A 24,736-nucleotide genomic window follows, 5' to 3' on the forward strand; every position below is an offset into this window, starting at 1 on the left:
CTTAAAATAATGTGTAAAACACACAGCAGCTTTTGCTTCTGAAATGAATTCCATTACATGAATAGAACTGATTTGAATAATGAAACTGTCCATCACCATGAGCCAATTCTCATGAAACCCTTCAAAAAACATAATATTATTATTGTAAAAGCACATTTTACACTTCCTTTAAATGACTTCTGTGTGTATCTGTAATGCACTGTTAAAGGAACACTATGTAAAAATAACAGCTTTAAAATCTTTGTGATGGTCTGTAACCTGGGGAATAGAGCATCTGTCGTTGCTACTCCGGGCTCAGTACTGCAGAAACTGCTAGGAAAACAGGCCCCCTCCCCACTGATGTCAATACAGTGCTGTAAATATGAATTACACTAGAGGGAGCCCCAGGAACAAAAAACCTAAATCTTACCTAGTGTTCCTTTAAACTGAATTACACAGAAATAATCATTTATGTATTAGTCTCACTGGTTGACAACACTGGAGATAGATTTTCTGTCACACAGCTCTAGGATCTCAGGGTCTTGGGTTTGTTCCTCAGCTCGGGTCACGGTCTGTGAGGAGTTTGGTAAATCATTTTCCAGGAAATACTAAAGACGAGGAGATTATCATTGCATAATGAAGGAGAATGTTGAAAGCAAAACAGGGAAAAAAATAGTTAAAATATGATTGAAATATATGAAATGCAAGAACTGTTAACCAACATTGCCCCCCTCATCAAAATGTAAAAAAAAAATATCCTGACGGTTGAAATTACATACACATACATCTGGTGAATGAAAACTTTTCAGATAATGCCCTCATAACTCACATAACACAGTTTATGACACATGTATAACTGGCTACTGTAGTAATGCAGAACCCAGACTGTAGAATTATTCATATGCGAAGATTATGCAGGAGAGTTCGGGAGGTGTGTGTGTGTGTGTGTGTGTGCGTGCGCATGCCTTGTATTTGACCCAAGGGGCATATTGCAAGTTCACACACACACAGAGTTCCTCGCTCTCTGCCTCTCTCTGTTGGGTCGTCCTGCTGTGATGTGCTCTCTTTCTCGTCCTGTAATATGATTTGTCTTGGCTATTGATACTCCGAAGCCCTCCCCCGATTTCCCCTGTCTTCCTGGCCCCCCTTTCCAAATTTCCACACTAACTCAATTAGCATCTCGTCAATAATGCTCAGCATTTCATTTTGCTGCTTTAATTAACAAATTCAATTTGCTCAAACCGCTGTAAAAACAAATTAAAAGCGTGGAAAAATTAAGTCGCGTGGCTCAGAGGATGTGGCTAAGGTGATTACAAATGCGTCAAATGACTGTTTTCTTATGTGTTTCGTCAGGGGTGCGGAGGATAATAGCAGCAGCATAGTCTTACAGCATTGAGAGCATTTCAGAGAAGAAGTTACTAAACTGTCACTGGAATGGTACCTTCACATGTCTGGGATTCTCTGAACATTCAAACACCTGAATACGGGATTCCATTCAGTTTGTACATTTCATAGGCTTTTTTTTTTTTTTTTTTTTAAATTATTGTAGCACCCTGCTCTGCTCTTGTCTCTGTCTGTCTTGCTTGGTTACAATGTTTGTCAAATGTTCCCAGAATTTCCTAGTTCTAGACCCCTTGTATGTCTACGTATCAGCCATTTTCCATTTTATCAGCTCCACTGACCATTTAGGTGTACTTTATAGTTCCATGATTACACACTGTAGCTCTGCATACATTATTAGCCCCATTTCATGTTGTATTTCATTGGTCGAGACCATCCCACAGCAGGTAAGGTTTGGGTGGTGGATCATTCTCAGCACTGCAGTGACATAGAGTGATCATAGCATATTAGTATGTGTTAGGTTGGTATTAGTGGATCAGACAGGTGCGTGCTGCTGTGTCCACTTACCGTCCACTCTATTAGACACTGTAATGTCAAAGATAGTAGCTTATCAGTTGCTGCACAGTTTGTGCTGGTCATCTGCTAGTGCCTCGTCTGTGGTCATCAGAAATGATTGAATTCTGATTAATTATCTGAGTGATAAACATTTATCTGATCAATAATATTAAAAGTAAGATTCAGTAACATTACCTTTGTCAAATCCTGCAAAGAAGGGTGTGCAGTGAGTCTTTAAACAAACCTGTGCTCAAGATATTATTGCCCTAACTACATAAACTATTCGAACAACAATGTACTGTATTTTTACCATTTTGAGAAAAGCTAGGGCATCTGAGAAAAAATGTTTTTTAAAAATACTAAGCATGTAGTTGATCAGAAACCATGTGAAAACAATATACTAGAATAACATTTATACAAATTTTTACAGTTTCACTGCAGTTATGCTGTTTGTTATGAAATTGTAGTCATCACCAACAACAATAAAAGCATTTAATTATTTGTCAATTTGTCTTCTACAGTAACCAATTAAAAGCAAATATTCAGAACTGTAATTTCTAAATATAATTTCTCTTTGGAGGAGTTGGTGTGTTCTCCCTGTGTCCGCGTGGGTTTCCTCCAGTTGCTCCGGTTGATTGGCGACTCAAAAGTGTCCGTAGGTGTGAGTGAATGTGTGTGTGTTTGTTGCCCTGTGAAGGACTGGCGCCCCCTCCAGGGTGTATTCCCACCTTGTGCCCAATGATTCCAGGTAGGCTCGGGGCCCACCGCGACCCTGAACTGGATTAGCGCTTACAGATAATGAATGAATGAATGAATTTCTCTTTGATTTCACTGATAACAGAAACAAAGACCAATGGTGTAAAACCATTAAAATCTTTTTGATGAGTTGTTTTAAGTTGGTTTTCATTAAGCTTTAATTCCATGGTTTATAGTGATGTGGTAGGGTTCAAAATATTACAAACTGAAATTTTGAGGTTTCTGTGCTTGCTGGGTCCAAAAATAGAATTCCTAGACTTGGTGGGTGTGTGTGTGTGTGAGAGAGAGATCCAGGTATTAACGTATCAGCCTGGCAGCATCTGTTGCTCTGTCACATATTCTTATCAGTTTCGGCGCATTACGTTTACATAGAACATATAGCCTGTCATTTCCCTGCCTTATCTCCCCCAGCAGAGGACACAAAACTTCAACTTTGAAACTTTTCTGTTTTTCTCTGCCTCTGTGACTTCGGAAACAGCGAGATTTGCGGGAGACAGAGGCAGGCAGCAGGACTGTCATTCACACTCGGTGTTAAGCGTGAGATTGGTCAGCTTGTTTTACATGGGTCTGTATAAATAAAGAAAGAAAGAAATGCATGAATGAAAAGGACACTGTTATCAACTTTAATGACTGACACGTCTGCAGCTTATAATGGACTTCTGTATACGACCAGGCGGCTCTCCTTTAGCTCAGATATGTTCACTCCCTTCCTCTCGCACTCTATTGTGGTCTTGTCCTTTCAGTGTCATTAGTGTTGGAGTTGACATTCACTCAGCCAACAGCTTCTGTCACATTCATCAGTTTCTTTATGCTGCAAGATTTTTTTTCCCCCTCTCTCTCATGTACACACTCTCTCTCTCCCTCTATCTCTCTCACTCTGTAGAAGCCAGAGGCAAAGATTGATAACTCAGACAAATCCTGTCAGCATAAATCCAAAACATTTTCCGCATTCAGTCGCAGTTGTCAGGGATAATGATGTCCTACAATGCATTCCCCTCTCCACGGCTTTAAAATGCCAAGCAGAGAGAGAGAGAGAGAGAGAGAGAGAGAGAAAGAGAGAGAGAGAGAGACAAGCAGGGAGTCGGGAACTCCAGCCAGGTTTTCTACTGTACTCCTTTAAACACACACACCCACTCACATACACTTAGGCCTGGTTGATTCTTTTTATGTCCAAACATTTGTAGACACCACTTATAGTTAGTAAATTCAGCTACTTAGGCGGTTGAGATTTAGGTCACAATGCCCATTACTGTCAGCTAAGAGGTTATAGCCCTCCAGCACTGCTCTGGAGCAGCTGATCCACATTCTCTGGAGTGACAATCCATTCAGTACCTTTGGGACTAATTGAAGTAGCATTTGTGATGCAGAAGCAATCATCTAACATTAGTACTTGACCTCACTAATGCCCTTATAGCATCAGATCCTCACAGAAATGGTGCAGCATGCAGTCCCAATCATTCCTGAAGACTACAAACTGTTACGCTACTGTTACCTTATAATGCTCTTCAGAAGAAAAAATATTGGATAAGCATGTGTCCAAACAGGCGACACGGTGGCGCAGCAGGTAGTGTCGCAGTCACACAGCTCCATGGTCCTGGGGTTGTGGGTTCAAGCCCCGCTCCAAGTGACCGTCTGTGAGGTGTGTTCTCCCCGTGTCCACGTGGGTTTTCTCCAGGTGCTCCAGTTTCCTCCCAGTTTTCTATCAGTAGTTGGTTCCCCTCCTGAGGTTTCATTCTTCAGCCTCGAGGGAGTTTGTCCTAGCTACTGTCTCCTTTGGCTTGTTTGCATGGGGCTTTGTGATTTGCACTGCTACCTGCTCTGATACTAATTCTGTAAAGCTGCTTTGTGACGACGTCAGTTGTTAAAAGCGCTATATAAATACATTTAGATTTTGATTGATTTGATTTGACTTTTATTATTTTATTCTTCTTTTATTCTCAGTGACATTTGGATTTCTATTATACTTTCAAAGCAGTCACCACATGTGAAAAAGACCTTTTTTAATATCATTAATTCATAAAATCTAATTGATTTGTAATCAAAAAAAAAAAAAAAAAGAAAGAGAGAAAAAGAGAGAGAGCAAATTTAGATTAGATCAAGGTTCAGACAGTCTAAGACCCCGTGGAGAACAAATCCATATGGGTATAAGAATATTAATGGCTTAATAACCTATTAATATTAAACAGAACTTTTTTGTGCATATCGAGTTTGAAGTCTGTGCATTGATTATTTTACAACTGAACATGACTCATTACTCAACTAATCAGTTTCTGTTTTACTGTAACATATTCAGCCTATCTTTACAGTATTTTCCATCACATCACATATTCACAGAAAGTGAATTAACTAATGCCTTAAATGCATGTGCTTGGTGCCTTTGTTTTATAGAGAACTGTATTGACTGGTATTTCCAGTGCAGTGGAGCAGTCAGAAAGAGCCCCACAGCAGCAAAGAGTAGGGCAACAATGCCTTGTCATGCAGCTCTCCATGGGTCACTTTGTGTGTGTGTGTGTGTGTGTGTGTGTGTGTGTGTGTGTGTGTGTGTGTGTGTGTCTATGCTAGGACCAGAAGTATACTACATAGTAGAACAAAAACCTCTGTACAGTTCTGTTCTATACATTATTAAGTGTGAAAGTTAAGACATGGTTTAAAACTACAGTTAGGGTAAGACTAGTGGTTCTTATGGATACGGTAATGATCAGAAGGGAATAAACGTCCATGTAATGTCTTCAAAATCCATGAAACTGTGTGTGTTCTATTCTCAGAGACCTTTTTCTGTGCTACTCGCTGTTCTCTGTATTTAGCTCTGCTCCTCTGTTCCTCTGTTTGCTCTGTGTGTTGTACTCAGGAAGCCTGGGCCTGGCACAGTCAGAGTAAGGGCTTTCAAGATTCAACTTGCTCTTCTTCTTCTTCTCCTCCTCCTCTCTCTCTCTCTCTCTCGCAATTTCACTCACTCACTCAGACTCTTTCTTTCCTGTCATGATTAAGACTTTCCACCCTTGCAAGCACATTTTCCATCTGGTTAGCTGCCATGTCAACAGCTGTAGGGCTAGTGTTTTATCATTGGAAAGTGACAGGCTGCACTCACAAACACAAGCCTGTTTCCCAAATGGCTCTCTGTACATAAGCATGTGCATTTTCTCATAGTGGACCCTGGCCCCCCAGCCACTTCAGCAGTAACCTCATCCACACGTCTTTCTCTACGCTGTTTCTGTTGTTTCTGATGCAGAATGGAAAGGGATACAAAGATCCATGTTTCATGTTGGAAATGGCCCACATACTCATTGAGGATGTAGCAACAAAGACAGCGATTATGTCCAAAAGCTTTTAGGCACACCTCATGATGATAGTGAACTAATGTACTGTGTGCAATCATTGAGGACACACATATTCAGTTGTGAAAACACGTTTTGCATATTCTCTGTATAGAAGGGATTCCATGAAGCAAGATGTCTGCCCGTGAGCATAAGGTTATCCATAGGCATAAATCCATTTTCACAGATAACAGAGCAGATAAATGTTCATAACGTTTTTCAGAAGCATTATTGGAAGAACATGTGTCTGCAAAGTTTTGGCCATGTGGTGCATTCTGCTTATTGTTATAGACTGAAGTGAGCAATCATTATTATGTAGCAAATAGAAGCTAACGCAAGACTTGTGTTATTATTTATTCAGGTTTATTTGAGCTATAGAGTATTACTTTACACTATTATGTGTTAGTATTGTATTAGTACATTAATACATTAATGTTGCTTTTGTTTGAGGCATAAAGACACCTTTGTAAGAGCTATTACTTTGTCAGAGATGTTCTGGGTGTTGTGGCTGTGCTGAGGGCAGTGTGCGATGCTCTTGTTCTCCTGCCGTCTGATTAGGCACGTGTCTTTATCTGATTAGGAAATGGCTTCAGTCTGCTCGTCCTTTAGTCTTTCTGTGGGTCACCCTCAAGATCTGAGCAACACGTGCCTTCGTTCTTTCACACAGACCTTGGCTTGTAGACTTCCAATTTTCTGTTCTATTGTCCATGAAATTGTCTGGTGAAAAATGCAATAAGAATGAGAATTCCAGTGTATTTACTGTGCTATGCAGAAGATGTACTTTTATTTATTTATATTCCAGTCAAAACAGCCAGTAAGTACAAACTTATACTTTTCCGTGTCTGGGGAAAAACCAGAAAGCATATACAGTAGAAGACTGCTGCTTGACAGTTCAAAATCCTTTCAGACCCATAGTGTTAGTATGTGTTATGACAGTGGGAGCTTCTGAGAGAGTGGAGTTTGAGTTTCTTCTGTCTATCAATGATGAAAGCTTTAAATGCTGTTTATCTGATGGTGACAGTTTTGGTGGTTTACCTAGTCTTGCACAGTTATTGCATGAGTTGCCCTGTAACTTTTGATATTTTTTTTTCTTTTTTTTCTTTTAACTCCAGTTTTGGAAATTCCTGTTTTTTCCCCCCACTTTCTCCTTCCTTATGCTACAGGGTTTTACTTAAACTTAATCTCTTTGACAATTCCCAAAAATGTGAATAATTTGAACTCCGTGGCTGTTTTGAATAGAAATTAAATCAATTTAAGGTTGTCCCTCATATGCACAATCACACATGCCGATAAGTGGCTCTACTCTGGTGCACATTCCTATCCACTTTATTGGGATCCACACATGAGCTAACTTTGAGATGTTGCCAAAGTGTGGTGTTTTTTTCTGTCTTCAGCAGTGTTTGTGTTATCTAGTCTGGGCTAGACAACAGACAGCATACCAATTCCAGTTTACTCCAAATTGCTTTTCACTCAGGGAAGGCTTGGCAATAATACACCAGTGTACTTCAACAGATTATACTGGCTGCTCTAAACCAATTTACTCCGATCACTTTCTTTAGTTAATCAGTGATATGAATCCAAAAGCACTCTGAGTAATCATTCTTTCATTCACTTTGCTGCTGGCACAACACAGCATCCAGCATCCGGTTACATAGCAACAACATCAACAACAAAAAAAAAAAAACATAGTACAGGTGCCTCACTCTGAACACAAACAGAAAGACTCTTGTTTTGAAGCCAGACACCGAGATGAGGTTTTGATTTTGTGTGGTTGCTCCATCCTTGGTAGATGGTCATGTCAGAGTGGCCAGTGGCCTTGCACTGGAGTAATTCAGGGTCGTGCTGGGTGATGTAGAATGGCCCCAGAGTGCACCATTGTGCCGCAGCATGACTCAGCACGGCCGCTGCACTTTGCTGAGAGCGAGCAGGAGGTCATTGATCTCTACGGCGTGTAAATATCAGGTCACTACTTCAGGATGCCGTCAGCGGCAGGTCCCCTTCGGAGAGCAGAGAAGGGAGTGTGGGCTATTGGTTAGCTATCAGGGCTGTAAAATGATCCGTGGAGTCAGTGGTGGGTCATTGATTTGGTTTTGGGTCAACGAGGAGGTGTCCTTCTGCCTGAATCTGCTACCAACTGCATCGGCTATGAACTGCACTGTTTGCCTCTAATGCGCTCCCCCAGTGTGCAGATCTATAAAACCAGATGAACAGGAGTCCAGAAGTACAGCACATAGTCTCTACTGGAGGTATTACTCATATTAATGTGCTGGTTTGTCGACTTTTTATTTAAATCAGAGGTTTAATTTCTGACCATACCACTTCTTACACATTAATCGATATTAAATATATATATATCATTTTTTGAGGCCTTTACAGGATTATAGGATGTCCGATCCACTGGTCCCAGCCCAACACACACTAACTTACACACCACTGTCACTGCAGCACTGAGAATGATCCAACACCTGAATCTTACCTGCTGTATGTTGGTCTTTTGGGAGTACTGACCATTGAAGAACAGGGTGAATTATTTCTAACATAGTATGCAGATGGACAACTGTCTTGCACCTGTATTAATATAAGAGTATAAAATGGACTATGAAATAATGAGGTGGCTGTAATATTTTGGCTTTATGTGTAGCATTTTAAAAGAAAATGTTAAGAAAACAACAAACCCACTCTTAAACATTTCTCTATTGGGTGATTTGAATATTGAATTCATGGCAATTGATTACATGCACTACTTTCTATTGATGACAGTTCAAATCCCTTTCCTCCATCCATCATGTTTTTTTTTTATTTCTTAGTTTTCTTGTAGTGTTGTGAGTAAAAGCAAACTACTGCTGCCAGACTGCTATAAATTCATTGTAATTAAATTTTTAAAAATGGCACTTTCATTTAGTATTTATATCCCCTTCCATCCAGCCTCAGTGACCACATGCTGCATGAGCCATACCCCATACAGTCTAACACAGAGCGCCACACACACTCAAACACACACTATACTACACACCACACACTTTAGGGTAAGATTTAGGAGCATTTATGCCTCTGGATGACACTGCCTGAAGCCCACCTGCTCATTTGTGCAGTTTTGTTTACAAAATCTACCCATCTGCCCGTTCTTCTACCTGTCCATCCATTTTCATCATCCTCCCATCCACTCATCCTTTTACCCCATAATCCTCCATCTCTCACCCTGCTGGCGGTCCAACCTAACTCACTTTGAAAGTCCATCAGTCAGCGAGCAGTGTTCTGGAGTGATTGTGTGTGTGTGTGTGTGTGTGTGTGTACGGGTGTGTTGTGGTAGAAGCAGGACCCTACCCAGTGCAGATTACAGCCTAATGTTCTCTCCACTCTTCTCTCCAAAGAACACACATTTGCCCTATGCTTTTATTTAGAGGTGGCTCTGTGTGTGTGTGTGTGTGTGTGTGTGTGAGAGAGAGCGAGAGAGAGAGAGAGAGAGAGATTTGGATGAAGAAGGCAGTAGTAGACACTAATGGAGTGCAATTTTCTTTTAGCATTATATTTACAGATATCTGTTCAGTATCTGTACATTATTAAAGTGATTCTATCCGTTATTTACACTTTCCTACTGTCCTACTTTCCCCAAAATTGTAAACTAGGCAACCAAGTCTTATGGCAACCAAGGCCAGTTTGAAGGGTCAAACAAGTATTAGTAATATCGTTTAAACAGAGCAATAAAATGACTGTATTAATTATCTAAGGTGTAGTATTAAAGACTTTTTTATTAAAGAGGAAATATTATGTTGTTCTGATATTGCTTTGCTTCCTACATCAAGTGCAGAGACTTTAGAGCTGTATTACCTCCCCATCTGAGTATCTTCAATTAAAAGTATTTTGACCAAAGCATAATAAAGATGTTTTGTTAAGACCGCAGTGAACTGTTATCTTGTGAAAAAGCAGTAAAATGTGTCCCCTTTAAAAGCTGAAGAGGGAGAGAGAAATGAGTGCGAGACATAAAGAGAAAATAGGTGCAGTGTTTTACAGAATATAAATTGAATGTAAGTGTAATTTGTAATTGAATTTAATAATATTCTTCCTATACATACTCCAGACTTTAAATATGAAGTACATAAATATAGACTGTAGTAATATTGTGTGTGTGTGTGTGTGTGTGTGTGTGTGTGTGTGTGTGTGTGTGTGTGTGTGTGTTCTCTAGTCTGCATGTGTTTCTGATGCAGCCCCACCCATTAGCCTGTGATGGAGTGAGTATATGCATGTGTGTGTGCGCATGTGTGTGTGACAGAGTGATGGAGAGGGGTCTTCACCGGCAGCCAGAGCTGCCCTTCTAATTGGCCTTTATGAATATTTAATGAAATCAAGATGAAATTCAATCATGGCTTTTAAGTGCTGAATAGGGAAGATGCGGCAGGCTGTGGGGTTATTAGTTTCTGCGTTCTAATGCGGCGGAGCTGGGCCATGGCTGCAGCCTCGTGCAGGTGGTCTGAAGACACGAGTCTGAGGGAGTGGCTGCTCTCTGAACGGATGAATCTTTTATTTGTTGGGCTATATTTTTAAACCGTGGTTTCACTGGTCACGCAACTGAGATGGCCCCTCCCAACCACACCTGACATTCAGAGCTCGCTCCCTCTGTCCCTTTCTCTCTTTCTCTCTCTCTCTCCCTCTCCCTCTCCCTCTCTCTCTCTCCTTCTCTCTCTCTCTCTGTCACTTTGGGACAAAGGAGGGAACAGCAGAAGTTCTTGGGATTTATTCAGAGTAATCACAGAACACCTCTGACTCCTTGCATCAGTTGCAATTCAAACGTAGATTTAATCTGACAGATTTCTGCGTTTGTACAACCTTAATAATGTCCATGTTTAACAAGTATACAATATATATTTTGGTCTTCATGCCCATTTATTTAAAGTTATTTAAGTCATTAGACATGGCTTTGATTCTCTGTTGTATCCTCAGTACACCAGAGAGTGTAGTAATTCTCTACTACAATAAAAATACACATACTAAATATACCTTTCTACATTTTAATTTCAATCCTGATTAAAGTCATGTTATACAACCTGCCCCAACCCCTCAGTGCTGTGTTAGTCCTGTTACCTCTCTCTAGGTTCAGTGTTCAGTGGGGTGTTTGTGTATGGCTGATATATAGATGGGGGGAGTGAGGCGGGGGTTAAGTGGGGTCCCTGAGCTAAGCTGAATTTTGGCCAGTATGTGTGTGTGTGTGGTGTGTGTGTAAGAGGATAGGCCCAGGAGAGCATGATCTCAGAGTGAGCTCATTTCTCATATACTGAGCACATGGGAACACGTCAGCTCAAGAGGGAGCAAGCAAGCTACTGGAAATTAGGGAGGGGATGAGTAAGAGATATGTGTGTGTGTGTGTGTGTGTGTGTGTGTGTGTGTGTGTGTGTGTGAAAGAGTATATATATGTGTGTCAGCATACATTTTAAGGATAAAAATGTCCTGACTATGTGGGTAAACCGATACAATATCAATATCAGGTTCCACAAACACACACACACATATTTTGAGTTAAATTTCTTTTTAATTATTGTATAAAATTAAATTAAATGTTTAATTTATAAAATTCTACACAAAGGTAATTACTAAGGAATCACCCGGTGGGAACATTAGCATTCTAAGACTGTATAAATAAATGGTTTGGCCCTCGAGCAGGCCATAAACTCAGGTGTGCTTATCAAAAATTGCCATGAATTATGAATGAAAGAGCCGCAACATCATCAGGTGTGTTATATACGTAATAACGGTTGAGTGCTGATAACTGTGGTTTTTACTTTGACGGTAACATCTTAGTAAATTCAACACACGACAGAATTAGCATGGACCGTGAGCCTTGCTTAATAATAGGGCACTTCTCATAGGGGTGTTTCCTTCCTCAATAGGAGGTGAGTCAGATATTGACTCATATCTCTCACTCTCTCTCTCTGAGGGATCTGTTGGCGTCAGACTGAGGGTCCGTTGGGGTGAAGACAAAGACTGTGAATCCCAAAGCTGGGACTGAGACAAACGGTCTAAATAGCTCATGGCTAACTTCCCTTTGCTCATCCCTACCTGAATGTGTGTGTGCGTGCGTCAAGGATGGAGGGTGTGTCCACTGTGGTCAATAATTAATGGCATCTGTTGGGCCACAATCACATGCCATAACAACAGGACTTTTTAGGGGACTGCTGGATTTAAATAAAACAAAATAAAATGTTTTAATTAATTTATTTATTTATTTAAGGGCGGCACGGTGGTGCAGCAGGTAGTGTCACAGTCACACAGTTCCAGGGACCTGGAGGTTGTGGGTTCAAGTCCCGCTTGGGGTGACTGTCTGTGAGGAGTTTGTAGTGTTTCCTCCGGGTGCTCCCGTTTCCCCGCCCAGTCCAAAAACACACGTTGGTAGGTGGATTGGTGACTCAAAAGTGTCTGTAGGTATGAATGTGTGTGTGTGTTGCCCTGTGAAGGACTGGCGCCCCCTCCAGGGTGTACTCTTGCCTTGCGCCCAGTGATTCCGGGTAGGCACCGGACCCACTGCGACCCTGAACTGGATAAGCAGTTACAGATAATGAATGAATTAATGAATGAATGAATGAATACGCAGTAATGCATTGAAATCAGATGGTTTCTCCTTGCAGAGAATGGGGATTTCCAATTAATAAAAAAAAATCATTATTTATAAAAGCATGATTTGACCAGGGGCACCCAAACTTTGGCAACTCACTATCTTTAGTTGGTTCTGGTTCCATGCATTGCTAATGTAACCTTCCCCTCTGACCACTGCAGCAATATTCCTGTCCAATCATGTAGTCCATGCTACCTGCTACTATACGTATGTTGAAATTGATAACTGGGGTGAAATGACTCAGGTTAATCTTTTAATATTGACCTTACATGAATGTGGAATGAGGCTCCAAATTGTTGGGCGGATTTTTAAATAAGCCCCTCTCCCCCCTCCTCCTCGTTTGCTCGTCCGCCCGCATGATAATCATCAGCAAATATGAAAAGTAAATTCAGGGGGAAATATTGCAAATGGGCTTTGGGTAGATTGTGCATGAATATTTAATTTGGTCATAAGAAGTGAGGTTTAGTAAATGAATGGTTTTACTGGCAAGGTTTTTCTCTCTCTCACTCCCTCTCTCACTCTCTCTATCTGCTGACCAGCCGTCTTAATTACAGTCGTGCCACTCTGCAGTGAAACCAGATTAAGCCGCTATTGGAAAGGTGCGCATCAGCCTGATAAGATTAATGGCATTTTTATGGAGAAAGTTTGGGGCGTCTGGCCTATTTGCAGTTTTGGTCTGAATGTAGGGCAGCAAAGGAAAAAGGGGAAAAAAAAGAAAGAAAGAAAACAAGAAAGTTGCAGTTGCGGTAAGTCAGTGAGTAGATCTGAGTGTTGGGGATTATGCATGTATCAGTTCTCTCACTGACTCTGTCATTACGTCGTCAGCTAATCTGTTCCAAGGGCTGATAGAGAGCGAGAGGAAACAGTGGGTAGATTTACACATAAGCAGCTGGAGCAGTAAACATTGACATCACCAGCGCGTAAAGAAGTCATTTAAGGTGCCAGTAGTAAAGAGTGTAGGTGTGTGGACTAATGTAACTTTATTGAATATACTATAATTGGGAGAGAAGGTCAGTGGATGGGAAATATTGATGTTTTGGATATGCTGCTCCTTTCATTGTGGAGGACTAGGGTTTGATTCCCATCACGTGCAAACATAGTACTCTATAGCAGTGAGAATCATGGGCAACTTACTTATCCATCCATCCATTATCTGTAAGAGCTTATCCAATTCAGGGTCACGGTGGGTCCAGAGCCTACCTGGAATCTTTGGGCGCAAGGCAGGAATACACCCTGGAGGGGGCGCCAGTCCTTCACAGGGCAACACACACACTCACACATTCACTCACACACTCACACCTACAGACACTTTTGAGTCGCCAATCCACCCACCAACGTGTGAGAACACACCAACTCCTCACAGACAGTCACCCGGAGCGGGAATCGAACCCACAACCTCCAGGTCCCTGGAGCTTAATAGAAGGCATATACTAAATGAAATTTAACATAATTAAAGAAATATTATCAAAGCCTTACTGAAAAACACTGCAGGAATATGTAGCAAATCTATATAATACTGTTCACTGTTCCACCTTAATATAACATATTTAATATTGCATCTTGCCCTCCTGGCTGTTTTGCAAGTTTATGGACTGGAAAAGCACATGTTTTGGTGGAAAACTGGAGTATGGTTTGAAATTTGAGCAATGGTGACATATCAGTGGAAAAGTCTTATCAGAGAAGTATATCATTACAGATTTGTTCCACAGTAGTCATAATAATTATCACAATGCTGACCCCTATCTTGTGTGTTATAGAGAAACTGGAACTGGGACAAGGATAGTTCCAGGAGGTGTGTGAGACACTGAGGGGCCTGTGACACTCAGCTGCTCACAAGCCAGGCTTTTTTCCCTCTCCCTTACACTCTCCCTCTCGCTCTGGGTGGGGATTCCCTGGCATTTGATAAAGACTAATACAATCCTATTTTCATGCCCAGGATTGTCTTTCTAATGTCTCTCTCTTTCTCCACCCCCCCCTCTCTCTCTCTCTCGAGTCAGGAGTGACAGTAAAGAGTGATAGAGCAGTGGAGACTGAGTGCTGTTATACTCTAATTAACCATAGATCCATTATCACAGGGTGGGAATCAGCATTAAGCGAAAGCTGCAATGCCTCATTGAGTGTTAATGAAAAGCCCACCCCACTTCTTTTTTTTTTTCTCCCCTCACCTTTTATTTTTATTTCAAGACTGTGGTCTTACCTTGCTGTTTAATGAAAAAGAGACGAACAGGAAGGAAAACATATCAGCTGAGTCTGAATATCTCCAGTGATGTAATGTAATTACTTATTATTAACTTTGCATATGTTCTGTAAAGCGTAACTCACATGATCTGATCGACGAATACTCCGTCAGTCAGTCAGTGTATGCTCCATAGACCAGGTCCCCCACTGGAGATGGCCTTGTTTAAAATAGGATTAGAAAAAAAAGCATAAAAACATCTAATACATCCAGGCCACTAGGTGTCAGTGTAATGGCTATTTCATCAAATGAAGAAGAATCATTGAACAGAATAACCGAGTGTTAATTTTTGTATCTAATTGCTGTCCACTAATAATGAGAGGATTTGACTACTTTAAAGTGCACTCACTGTGGACACAGATGTTCAGTTCTGCACTGCACAGTTTGTATAATCTCCTAAGAAAAGCATGAAATGACAGGAGCTTAAAGTCAGCGTGTTCAATGCCAAACCTGTGTTGGAGCAATATAACCACCGCAGGGTTCATCAAATCCTCACAGCATTGTTCCAGCATCCAGGGTAAAGCCTGCCCAGACGAGTAGGAGCTGTGTCTACTGCTAATTTGGGAAAGGTTTATTATTACCCTCAATTTCAGAAGAAACATTGGATGAGCATGTGTCCACAGTGTGTATATAAACAAATGACATGACTTAATTTAATTAGCTTTAAGGCGAGTGTGTGATGATTTAACACAGATTACACAGTTTGCTAATTAGTGGGTAAAGACTTCCAACACATATTAGCTTCATTACTCTTCTCGCTCCAGTCCAAAACTAAAGAACCGAAAGTGCCTTGGCTGGTTGATTCCACTTGGGCATTGAGAGGAAAGCTGTGTGATTTTTTGTCAAAATATTCCTTTAAAAAAAAGTGTGCTGGCCCCAGCTATAAAAGTTTTCCGTGTAGTTGATAGTCATTGTGTTATTGTTCCCAGGCGGCAATATTATTGTTCCAAAGTTGCTCTGGATGGTTCAGTAGACTTAATGGTGAGTCTCCTAAAATCTCCTAGGACAAATAGCATTAGACGATATTTCTGGCTCAGATAAAAATGTTTATAGTTACAGTGTCTGCCACAGATATTGATTCCCCTGATAAACATAAGCGAAACAGGCTGTTATTTTTTATAGACACACATACAATCACCAACGTTTAGGTTTTACATTTCAAACCTTGCTCCTCAAAAGTGGTTACTTTTTGCACTTTTTACCAAGGTGCAGTTAATTTTTTTTTTTCTCAAATATTTTTTACAATTTATTTGTCCACAGAGAGCAGGATACAATAAAGCCAGAATGGACAGAAGCACATGTAGGGTCCACAGCTCATAGGTACACTTGATTTCCCAGTGGGGTTATCTGCAGTGGGTGAGTAGGCATGTTTGGACACTGCAGGAAAGCGATGGGCAGGGCTTTGTCAGACCATTCCTGACCGCAACTCTGTGTCCAGCCCTGCTCAGGGTCAGACTGGTGAGCCACCACCACTGGCCTTTTCCACAGCCTCTAATTGGCGTGAAGGAGAGGGCTGCTCTGCGCAGTGCCGGCCTGCTGCTGCGGCTGCTTCTGGAACTGGCTCGCTGCCCAGGCTTGGGGTGGGGATGAAGGGGTCAAGCTGACTCATAGAAACAACATGAACCAGGACAAATATTTCCCCCTGTCCAACACGGTGTAATGCTTTAATACACTCATGTGCAGAAGTTTGAGCAACACCAAATTCCAAATTATACTGTAGATACAGCACATGTCACTGCAGTTTCAACACACAACCTTAGTCAAAAAGTCTAAATCATTTTAAAAATGTATAAAAACTAAAAGGTGTTCATAGGACATGTAAGACTGTGTCCTAAGTCCATCCTTCATCATTTTACACACAATGTGAAAAGCGTTACTGAGCGGCTGTGTTTGTTTTTAAATGGTGCTGACAATGCATTCTTTCCTGCACCAATAAATGCACCATAAATTCTGCCACATTTATATTTTATATTGTCCAGACGTTTTCCTGAGGATGTGCTTAATTCCATTGAAAAAAAAAAAAACAACCAAACGTGAACTGTGACCAGGGGCTCCTGAACCTCCTGTATGTGTGTGTTTTACATATTTTGGACCCTAAATGACTCCTTAACACATACGTGCCATTAGGTTTCTAATCCAGAAACCTGAAGCATTGCTTATGTTCTGCTTCTAAAGCTACATGGAGAGATCTGAGGGTCTACTCATTCTGTTTCAGCTGCAGAATACAGCAGGGCCAGCAGGGGGAGCCATCATAATGACCCTCGCTTCATGAAGCTGCCAGAGAACTAATTGGAATTAACACAGTGCAAAAGTTCATGTAGGTTTGTGTGTTAGGGGTGGTCTTTCTAGGTATTATATATTAATATAAAACAAAGGAAATGCCAGAATAGATGTTTGAAAGTGATTTGTGCGCTGTTGTGTAGAGGAGTGAGAGATTGAATAGGTGTTTGTACTGAATCATTGTGAGGATATGGGGTGTAATTGTTTTTGGAAATAGAATTTGAATGAGTTTAAAGGGAAGTTCCAATAATTTGGCAAAAAATACTCATGTCTTTTAAGTGTCTATGTGGAATGTCATAGTTGTTATGAATAATGACTTTTAATTACTTTTTTTATATATATCTGATGTATCAGGCTCCTCAGATATCTGGTTCATTTACATTTGGGCAGTTTATTTATGAGAAAAATTTTAAAAGTTAATTAATTTTACCATTAATTTTATCAAGCTCCATTTCCGACCGCCTTTAAATGTGACTGAGACTTGAATGTCTTCAACTGTATCCCCAATATGACATTAGACACATAGACATTATATGTTACTGTTTGATCTCTTTGTTATATTTAGATTTTTCACATTGTTGTGTGTATTTTTTCACAGTGAATGTTCCAGCTTAAAATATGGGTTTTCTCTAAAGGACAAAAATATAAAATAAACATTTTGCACTTTGTGCTTTATGCCATTATGTAACAAACTGTATTTTGTTGTTTAGTGAATGTCTTAAGTAAAATAATGCTGAATATTTAATCAGCTGCAAGTGTGATTTCTCCTATGTTTTGTGTGGAACTCCCTCACATGCCAGTGGCCGAGGAAGAGGAGTGTTTTTTTCATGAACACAGGCCATAAACAGTATGATTTGGCTTGTGTTTCATGTTTAAAATATATCACACAGGCAGAATGCATCAAAATTGCACCTGAAACTACTCTGAAACTACTGTAAAGGGCCAAAGGTGGGTGTGTGTGTGTGTGTGTGTGTGTGTGTGTGTGTGTGGGTGTGTGTGTGTGTGTGTGTGTGTGAGAGAGAGAGAGAGAGAGAGAGAGAGAGAGAGAGAGAGCATTGTATCAGTCTACAGTCTTTTCTCTGTTATCTCTGAGTAGAGCCACTCATGTAGAAGGACCCGCAGTGATGTCAACATTTGAGTGCAGCTCTTCAGATAACATGTCCTCCAAGTGTGTGTGTGTGTGTGTGTGTGTGTGTGTGTGCGTGCATGCACACTCTCCAGGCTACGGCATGTCGATGAGGGTGGCGTCAGCCTTTGATTGGCCACTTATTGATCTGGAGTGTGACCTGTGTGAATTGCTGTAGCCCTTGTCACACACTCACACCAGGAAACTACCCGCAGACACTCCAGCACACCAATACATATTTTAAAAATGGGAAGGGGTCACACACACACACACACTCACTGTGTGTTTGTGGGGGAAAAAAAGAAAAAAAAAGCTGTTGATTAGTGTCACGCTGAACAGTCACAAGCTTGATCACGAAAATGAGAGAGGCAGATGAGAGAGATGGGGAAGGGACGAATAGAGGGAAGAATACAAGTGGGGGAGAGAGAGGGGTAAAGTGCATAAGAGAAGGAGAGATAGGATTGGAATGTGTGAAAGAGGGAAGAAAAAGAAATGGGAGTTCAGAGAAGAAAGTGTGAGAGAGAGACACAGAGGTGAAAAGAGGGGAGTGAAAGAGGGATTGGGGTGGGAGAAGACAGGGAGAGAGAGAGGAAAAACAGAGAGACTGCATGTCACAAGTAGGGTGAGGTGGCACTTCTTCTAAACCCCTACTGCCAATCCCCAGAAACAAAGTGTGAGGTACAAAAGTGGGTAAACCTCTTACACCCTCCATTACTTAATCTGTACACACACTCTCCTGACAGCATAGAAACACATCAGTGGCGAATGCTGGTCTTTCAAGGAGGGGAAGCTCAATTTCGGCCTACATCATAAAATGTGTCGGTTTATTTATACGTAAATTCTACCCTCCGTTGCTTTTCAACAAAATGATCTGTGACCCTGTCGTACCAACAAGGCGTCTTTTCCAGGGACTTGACTAGTGTCCTCTCAATGTCCAGCAGAGCTAGGCTGCTTAAACGGCCTTGGCCCATATGAAGTGTGTCTGTCTGTGAGTGCTTTTTGACGGTGGAGGGGCTCAGCAGCACCCGCTGGACAGAAACTGCGATAGAAGTCAGAAAGAGTGATAGAAGTCAGTCTCCAAACACAAGCAGCTACAAAAAAACCCACCAGAAATAGAAGCTCGATTTGTCGCTAGTTGTTTTTAACAAAGAAAATGCCGCTAAGAGGATTAAGAAAGTTTGATTCAACTCAGAACAGAATGAAAATGTAATGCTCCCACGGATCTTTACACCAGAGGATCGCTGATTCGCTCATTTTGCTGTCAATCAAAAAGGGATTCAGCCTCAGACAGATCATCCAATCATCATGCAGAAGCTGAGCGTCCGGGCCAGCCGAGGCCAGCCCACTGCCCCATAGACCCCCAGAGACGCTGAGCGTCCGATGGGTGGGACAAAGCCCAGCCTTTATCCAATGGCTCGTCTCGTTTCGCTGCTTCGCTATTGAACTCTGTGGACACTCAGCGTCTACACTGTTTAAAGCACTGCGAACCTGCGGGAAAGCCGCGTCTTTACCAGTGATAAGAAGCTGATTCTGAACAAAAGTTAATCGCGTTGTAGTGCATATTTATTCAATGACATGTACACACAACAGTATATATTTGATCACTTATTTTTTGTCATTTTAGGGGAAGCTGAGCTTCCCTTGCAGTCTTAGAGCAATCGCCTCTGAAACACACACACACACACACACACATGGTGTTCAGAGCCAGTGTCAATGTCTCAAATATATGGCCAAAACAAAAGCCCAAAAGACTGAATGCTGTTCCATCTTTACAGATCAAAGCTGTAAAAGTACACTGCTCTTCGTATTGAATGCATGAAATATTTAGCCTTGTGTTGATAGCTTTTTGATTAATGCCTTGTTCTTATGCTTCTTATTTTCTTTTTTTTTTTTCTCCAGCAACAACGAAGGCTGGACCTGCTCACCATCACCAACCCGGGTGAGTACTGTGTGTTTATTACTCTGTGTGTGTATATGTCAGCACCAGCAATCCAACATTACACTTGGACATGACATTATCTGTTAATCATTATTGCAACATCAACATTTACAATACTGATGTAGTAGAAGGCTGCAAAATGCACACGAGCCATTAAACCAATTACTAAATGCTTTATTGTGTGCTGTGAGCATCTTGACTCCACACAGTTATTTTTGGATTTTTTGTGTTTGGATGATTTCACTGGGAATTCCTCTAATCATTCAGTCATTAAGACGTAAACAAATTTATTCACACGGGTTTGCTGTGAAATAATGCAATGTAGAGAAACGTAACCATTCATATATATTTACAGTCATCCCTTTACTGTCTAAAATGACCCATAAACCTACATACCCTGTCAGCCATAACTCCAATAAATCTTATACCATTGGAAAACCTGCTAATTTAAATGGGGCCACATTTGTAAGGAACATGCATTTGTGGGATGAGCAGTAGAGCTGCGTATGTGGGTTGCTCTGAATTCTTTAACAAAGTTTTGGTCAGGACCATCACAGGACTATTACATAGCTGGTATTATTTGGGTGGTGGATCATTCTTACCGCCGCAGTGACACACTGAGGTGGTGGTGGTGGTGTGTTAGTGTGTTGTGCTGGTACAAGTGGATCAGACAAAGCAGTGCTGCTAAAGTTTTTGAACGCCTCACAGTCATGGCTGGACTGATTTGTCCACCAACCAAAAATATCCAGCCAACAGCACCCTATGGGGCAGTATCTTTTCACCACTGATGAAGTATAACCGGCACAGACTCTGCAGCAACAGATGAGCAACTATTAAACTACAGAGTTTACCGCTGAAGTACAAAGTCTGTGGAGAAGATAAAATGAACAGTGAGTCCAGAAACAAGGAGGACAATTTATTGTTACTGCTCATTAGTTTTTATATGTTAGAATGATAAACCAAAAAAGATTTTCGGAAATATTTTGCCTTATGACACCCTGCATTTAACCCTCCCTACTATTAATAACAAATTTTAAGACATAATGTTCTATTATATGAAAAATTACAAATACTTTTGATAAATTTTTTTTAACCATTTAAAAATGTGTATGACATAGCCTCAGTACCAACGCTCTTCTTGTTTTGCACTACCCCAACACTAACCAAGTTCCCCTTAATGGGTGTGCAGTAATCGACCCACACGTCCTCAGTTTTCACCAATGACAAAGAAACAAATCACCTCTTAGTTACATATCTGACCCATTTCCTCCTTCTGTAAGATTTTACATCTCTTTGGAAGATCTGATGCTCCACAGTCCCTTATGTGGATCTCAGAATCTTCCAGAAGCATCTGGGCTATGGCAGCCAGAGCAGTCAGAGCACACAGAGAGACAGATGGGGGAGTCTGGGAGAATGCAGTGCCCATATGTCTAAAATATCTGGCCGCTCTAATACACTTTGATTAAAATAATGTTTATGAGAGCCACAGAGAGTGGGCTAATATCCACAGCTTTACGTGGCATCTGTTCCCCAAACCCAGGTGAAACTGTTCTCCTGACCTTCACGGCTTTACTAAATGCAAACATGCCACACTTCAGCGTATCGTCTTTTCAAAGATAACACTGTTTCTCCAATTTGGGGTCTGACCAGCTTGCTTTCTTTTTCTGTTTTCAACTCATTTGCATTTACTTATGAAACAGAATTGCGGTTGCTATCTTTAATGTCACAGGAATGTATGATCTGGGACTACTATGCCTAACGGACTTAACGGACTTCAGTTAGCCACAAAGTAATGGTAATTTTAATGATTGAATGAGTAATCAAGCAGTAAGGAGTTTTAGATGCTATATACCTCATTGACCTGGCTTAACTTACTCATTCACTCACTCACCTTTAGCAGGCTGAAGACTCTCCACAAGGGGGTGCCATTAGTACTCAAGTGAAATCTGGTGCTTCACATCAAAGATAAAATGTCCTTGTTTTTAGATTTGAAGCTCTTAATGGAACTGCCCACACTTTAACACTAACCAGAGAGAGACTGCGAAACTCATCTCAGATCAGCAGTGAATGACTTCATCGCCCAGCACCCTTAGACTCAATTACATGTCAAATGAAGTGTTTTGTTTATTACTTGACAGATGAAGTATTTCAGTGCTGAAGGTGAGAAAGTGTGAAGTGTCCCACATTCCTTGCTCTTCACAAGCTGCCTTCATTTGTGCTTATTAGAATGCAGGATGCAGAGACAGTGTTTGTGGTGTTGGTGACCTTTGACCATGTTGTATCCATACTGAGTGTGAGGGAAGCTTGTTTTCCTGCAGTATGGAAAACAGCTGGTGCTCTGAGATGGCTCGGGCAGATAAAACAGCAACACGCCGGACACACTGACCTTCTGCCTGAGCCTTATAGAAAACTCTCCTTCTGCGTGTGTGCCTCTGAAAGAGAATCTGTATGTTCTTATCTTTGTGTTTATTTGCATGCACTCAAAAAAGAAAATGTGTTTTTTAAATGAACCAATAATTTACATAATTTTGCACTTACCCCAAATGTAGCCAGTCTGCCGAAACATATCTCTGAAGTGTGTTTCTTTTAGGGCTGCAGACCTAATCATTACAAACTCTTTATTCAGTCTCTGTTCAAAGTTTAACCTGGATACTCATACTCATTTTCTATTTTAGCCTGTTCAATTTTTTCCAGAATTGACTTTTGACAATTGCATGTCCTTTCAGATCCACATTGTTGAGCTGTTTTCTCACAGTGGTAGGGTGGACAGAAACACCTATGGATATTTTTCAGATCTGAATTAAGAAAAGATTTATATACTGTTAATCTGATGGTGACAGATTTGGTGGTGGAACGGTGGTGCAGCAGGTAGTTTTCGCAGTCACACAGCTCCAGGGACCTGGAGGTTGTGGGTTCGAGTCCCGCTCCAGGTGACTGTCTATGAGGAGTTGGTGTGTTCTCCCTGTGTCTGTGTGGGTTTCCTCCGGGTGCTCCGGTTTCCTCCCACAGTCCAAAAACACACGTTGGTAGGTGGATCGGCGACTCAAAAGTGTCCGTAGGTGTGAGTGAATGTGTGTGAGTGTGTGTTGCCCTGTGAAGGACTGGCGCCCCCTCCAGGGTGTATTCCTGCCTTGCGCCCGATGATTCCAGGTAGGCTCTGGACCCACCGCGACCCTAAAATTGGATAAGCGGTTACAGATAATGGATGGATGGATGGATGGATATATATATATATATATAGTTTAATCTTTTTCATGAGCTCAAATCCTAAATCAATTTTTGTTTTTATTTTTGTCCGCTGTTTTTCTTTCAATCATCATACACCAACCAATCCAGCACACACACAAGAAGCCCCCCCAAATATGTGTCCCCTAAACATACAGCAACCCCAAAAGAGTCCCTGGGGATCTGTTAGACCTCTACCCAAGAGCTCCTTGCCTACAGTCCATGGTGTGTTTGTGTGTGTGTGTGTGTGTGTGTGTGTGTGTGTGTGTGTGCATGTGTGTTTAAATATGTGGTCAGAGCATGGAGGATAGGTATCTGATGTGTATATGGTTTGATTACATGTTAGATACATTCAAGGAAGACTTCAGACACCATTTTGGATAAGTTTTGCATATTAGATTCTTTACCAGACTATCATTGTAAGTGTATAGTGGTTATGAATGATCAAAAGATAATTGTCGTGCTCGGATTGCGAAGGAATTGGGGGGATCCTGACTTCTGACGCCACCCTGATGTCTTGCCCCTCACACCTGCCCTGGTTTGGCAGTGTCTCTGCTGCTGCTGTAGTTGTGGAGCTGGGCGGTGAGGGGGCTTCTGTGCTCTGGCCCCTCATTAGCTCCTCCATGTGAAGTGCACTTCACCCCCAGCCCCTTGCCGGCCCCTGTTTAATTGGACACTTGAGCGGTGCGATGTGCATCTGGCTCTATTGAAGTCTGACATTTCAAACTGCTGACCTTTCTAGCGCCCGACGCGGCTAAATAATGATTAGCCCTGCACATTGTTCTCCCACAAAGCCACGGCCGGACCGAGCGCCTCGTGCAGGCCCGAGAAAGCGGGAGAAGAAAAAGGAGAAAAACGAGAGCGAAGGCAGAGAGGGGAGACATTAAGAAAAATCGTTTTTTGGCCGGAGAGGAGGAGGTCTGAGAAGTTTCGGAGAGGGACAAGGCTTAGGGAGGTGGTCAACACCAGAAAATTGGGTTCAGCCGTCTTTTTCGGAGAAAGCCTATTGTCAATCTATTGATTTGAATGCCCTTTTCATATCGGCAGGTGCCACGGTGATACTGTGTTGCTGGAAAATTAACTTTGCTTTGGTATATGTTTAGTCTCCCTCACCCTGCTCGCTTGCCACGATTATAGAAAAAAAAAAAAAAAGGTCAATTACATTCATGAGAACTTGGAGAGAGATGTGTGAACCCACTGGCCAGAGCAGAGATAATACACAACCTCCATATCTCCTCTAATTCTGTAGCACTTTCTCTGTGGGTCTTTTCTGGAAACATACACACCCCTGTGATGCTGTGTGCTGGGCATCAGAGCCTCGCAGCCAGAGTTAATGCGTTCGATCTCTCTCAGTTCCTGCTTATTTTCTCTCAATCTGACG

At 41.5% G+C, this 24,736-nt stretch overlaps 1 protein-coding gene across 10 annotated transcripts in view; it reads left to right on the forward strand.

Moving 5' to 3' along the window:
- Nucleotides 1-24,736, forward strand: part of LOC136666513 (cytosolic carboxypeptidase 6-like) — a 416,314-nt gene that overhangs the window by 268,321 nt on the left and 123,257 nt on the right. For all 10 annotated transcript variants that reach the window (XM_066644737.1, XM_066644734.1, XM_066644730.1 and 7 more), the window contains one exon: nt 20,091-20,130. In XM_066644737.1, the coding sequence (XP_066500834.1) occupies nt 20,091-20,130 (40 nt within the window). The remainder of the gene's footprint in view (nt 1-20,090; nt 20,131-24,736) is intronic.

The sequence above is a fragment of the Hoplias malabaricus genome, chromosome 14 (assembly GCF_029633855.1).
Source record: "Hoplias malabaricus isolate fHopMal1 chromosome 14, fHopMal1.hap1, whole genome shotgun sequence".
Taxonomy (NCBI): Eukaryota; Metazoa; Chordata; class Actinopteri; order Characiformes; family Erythrinidae; genus Hoplias; species Hoplias malabaricus.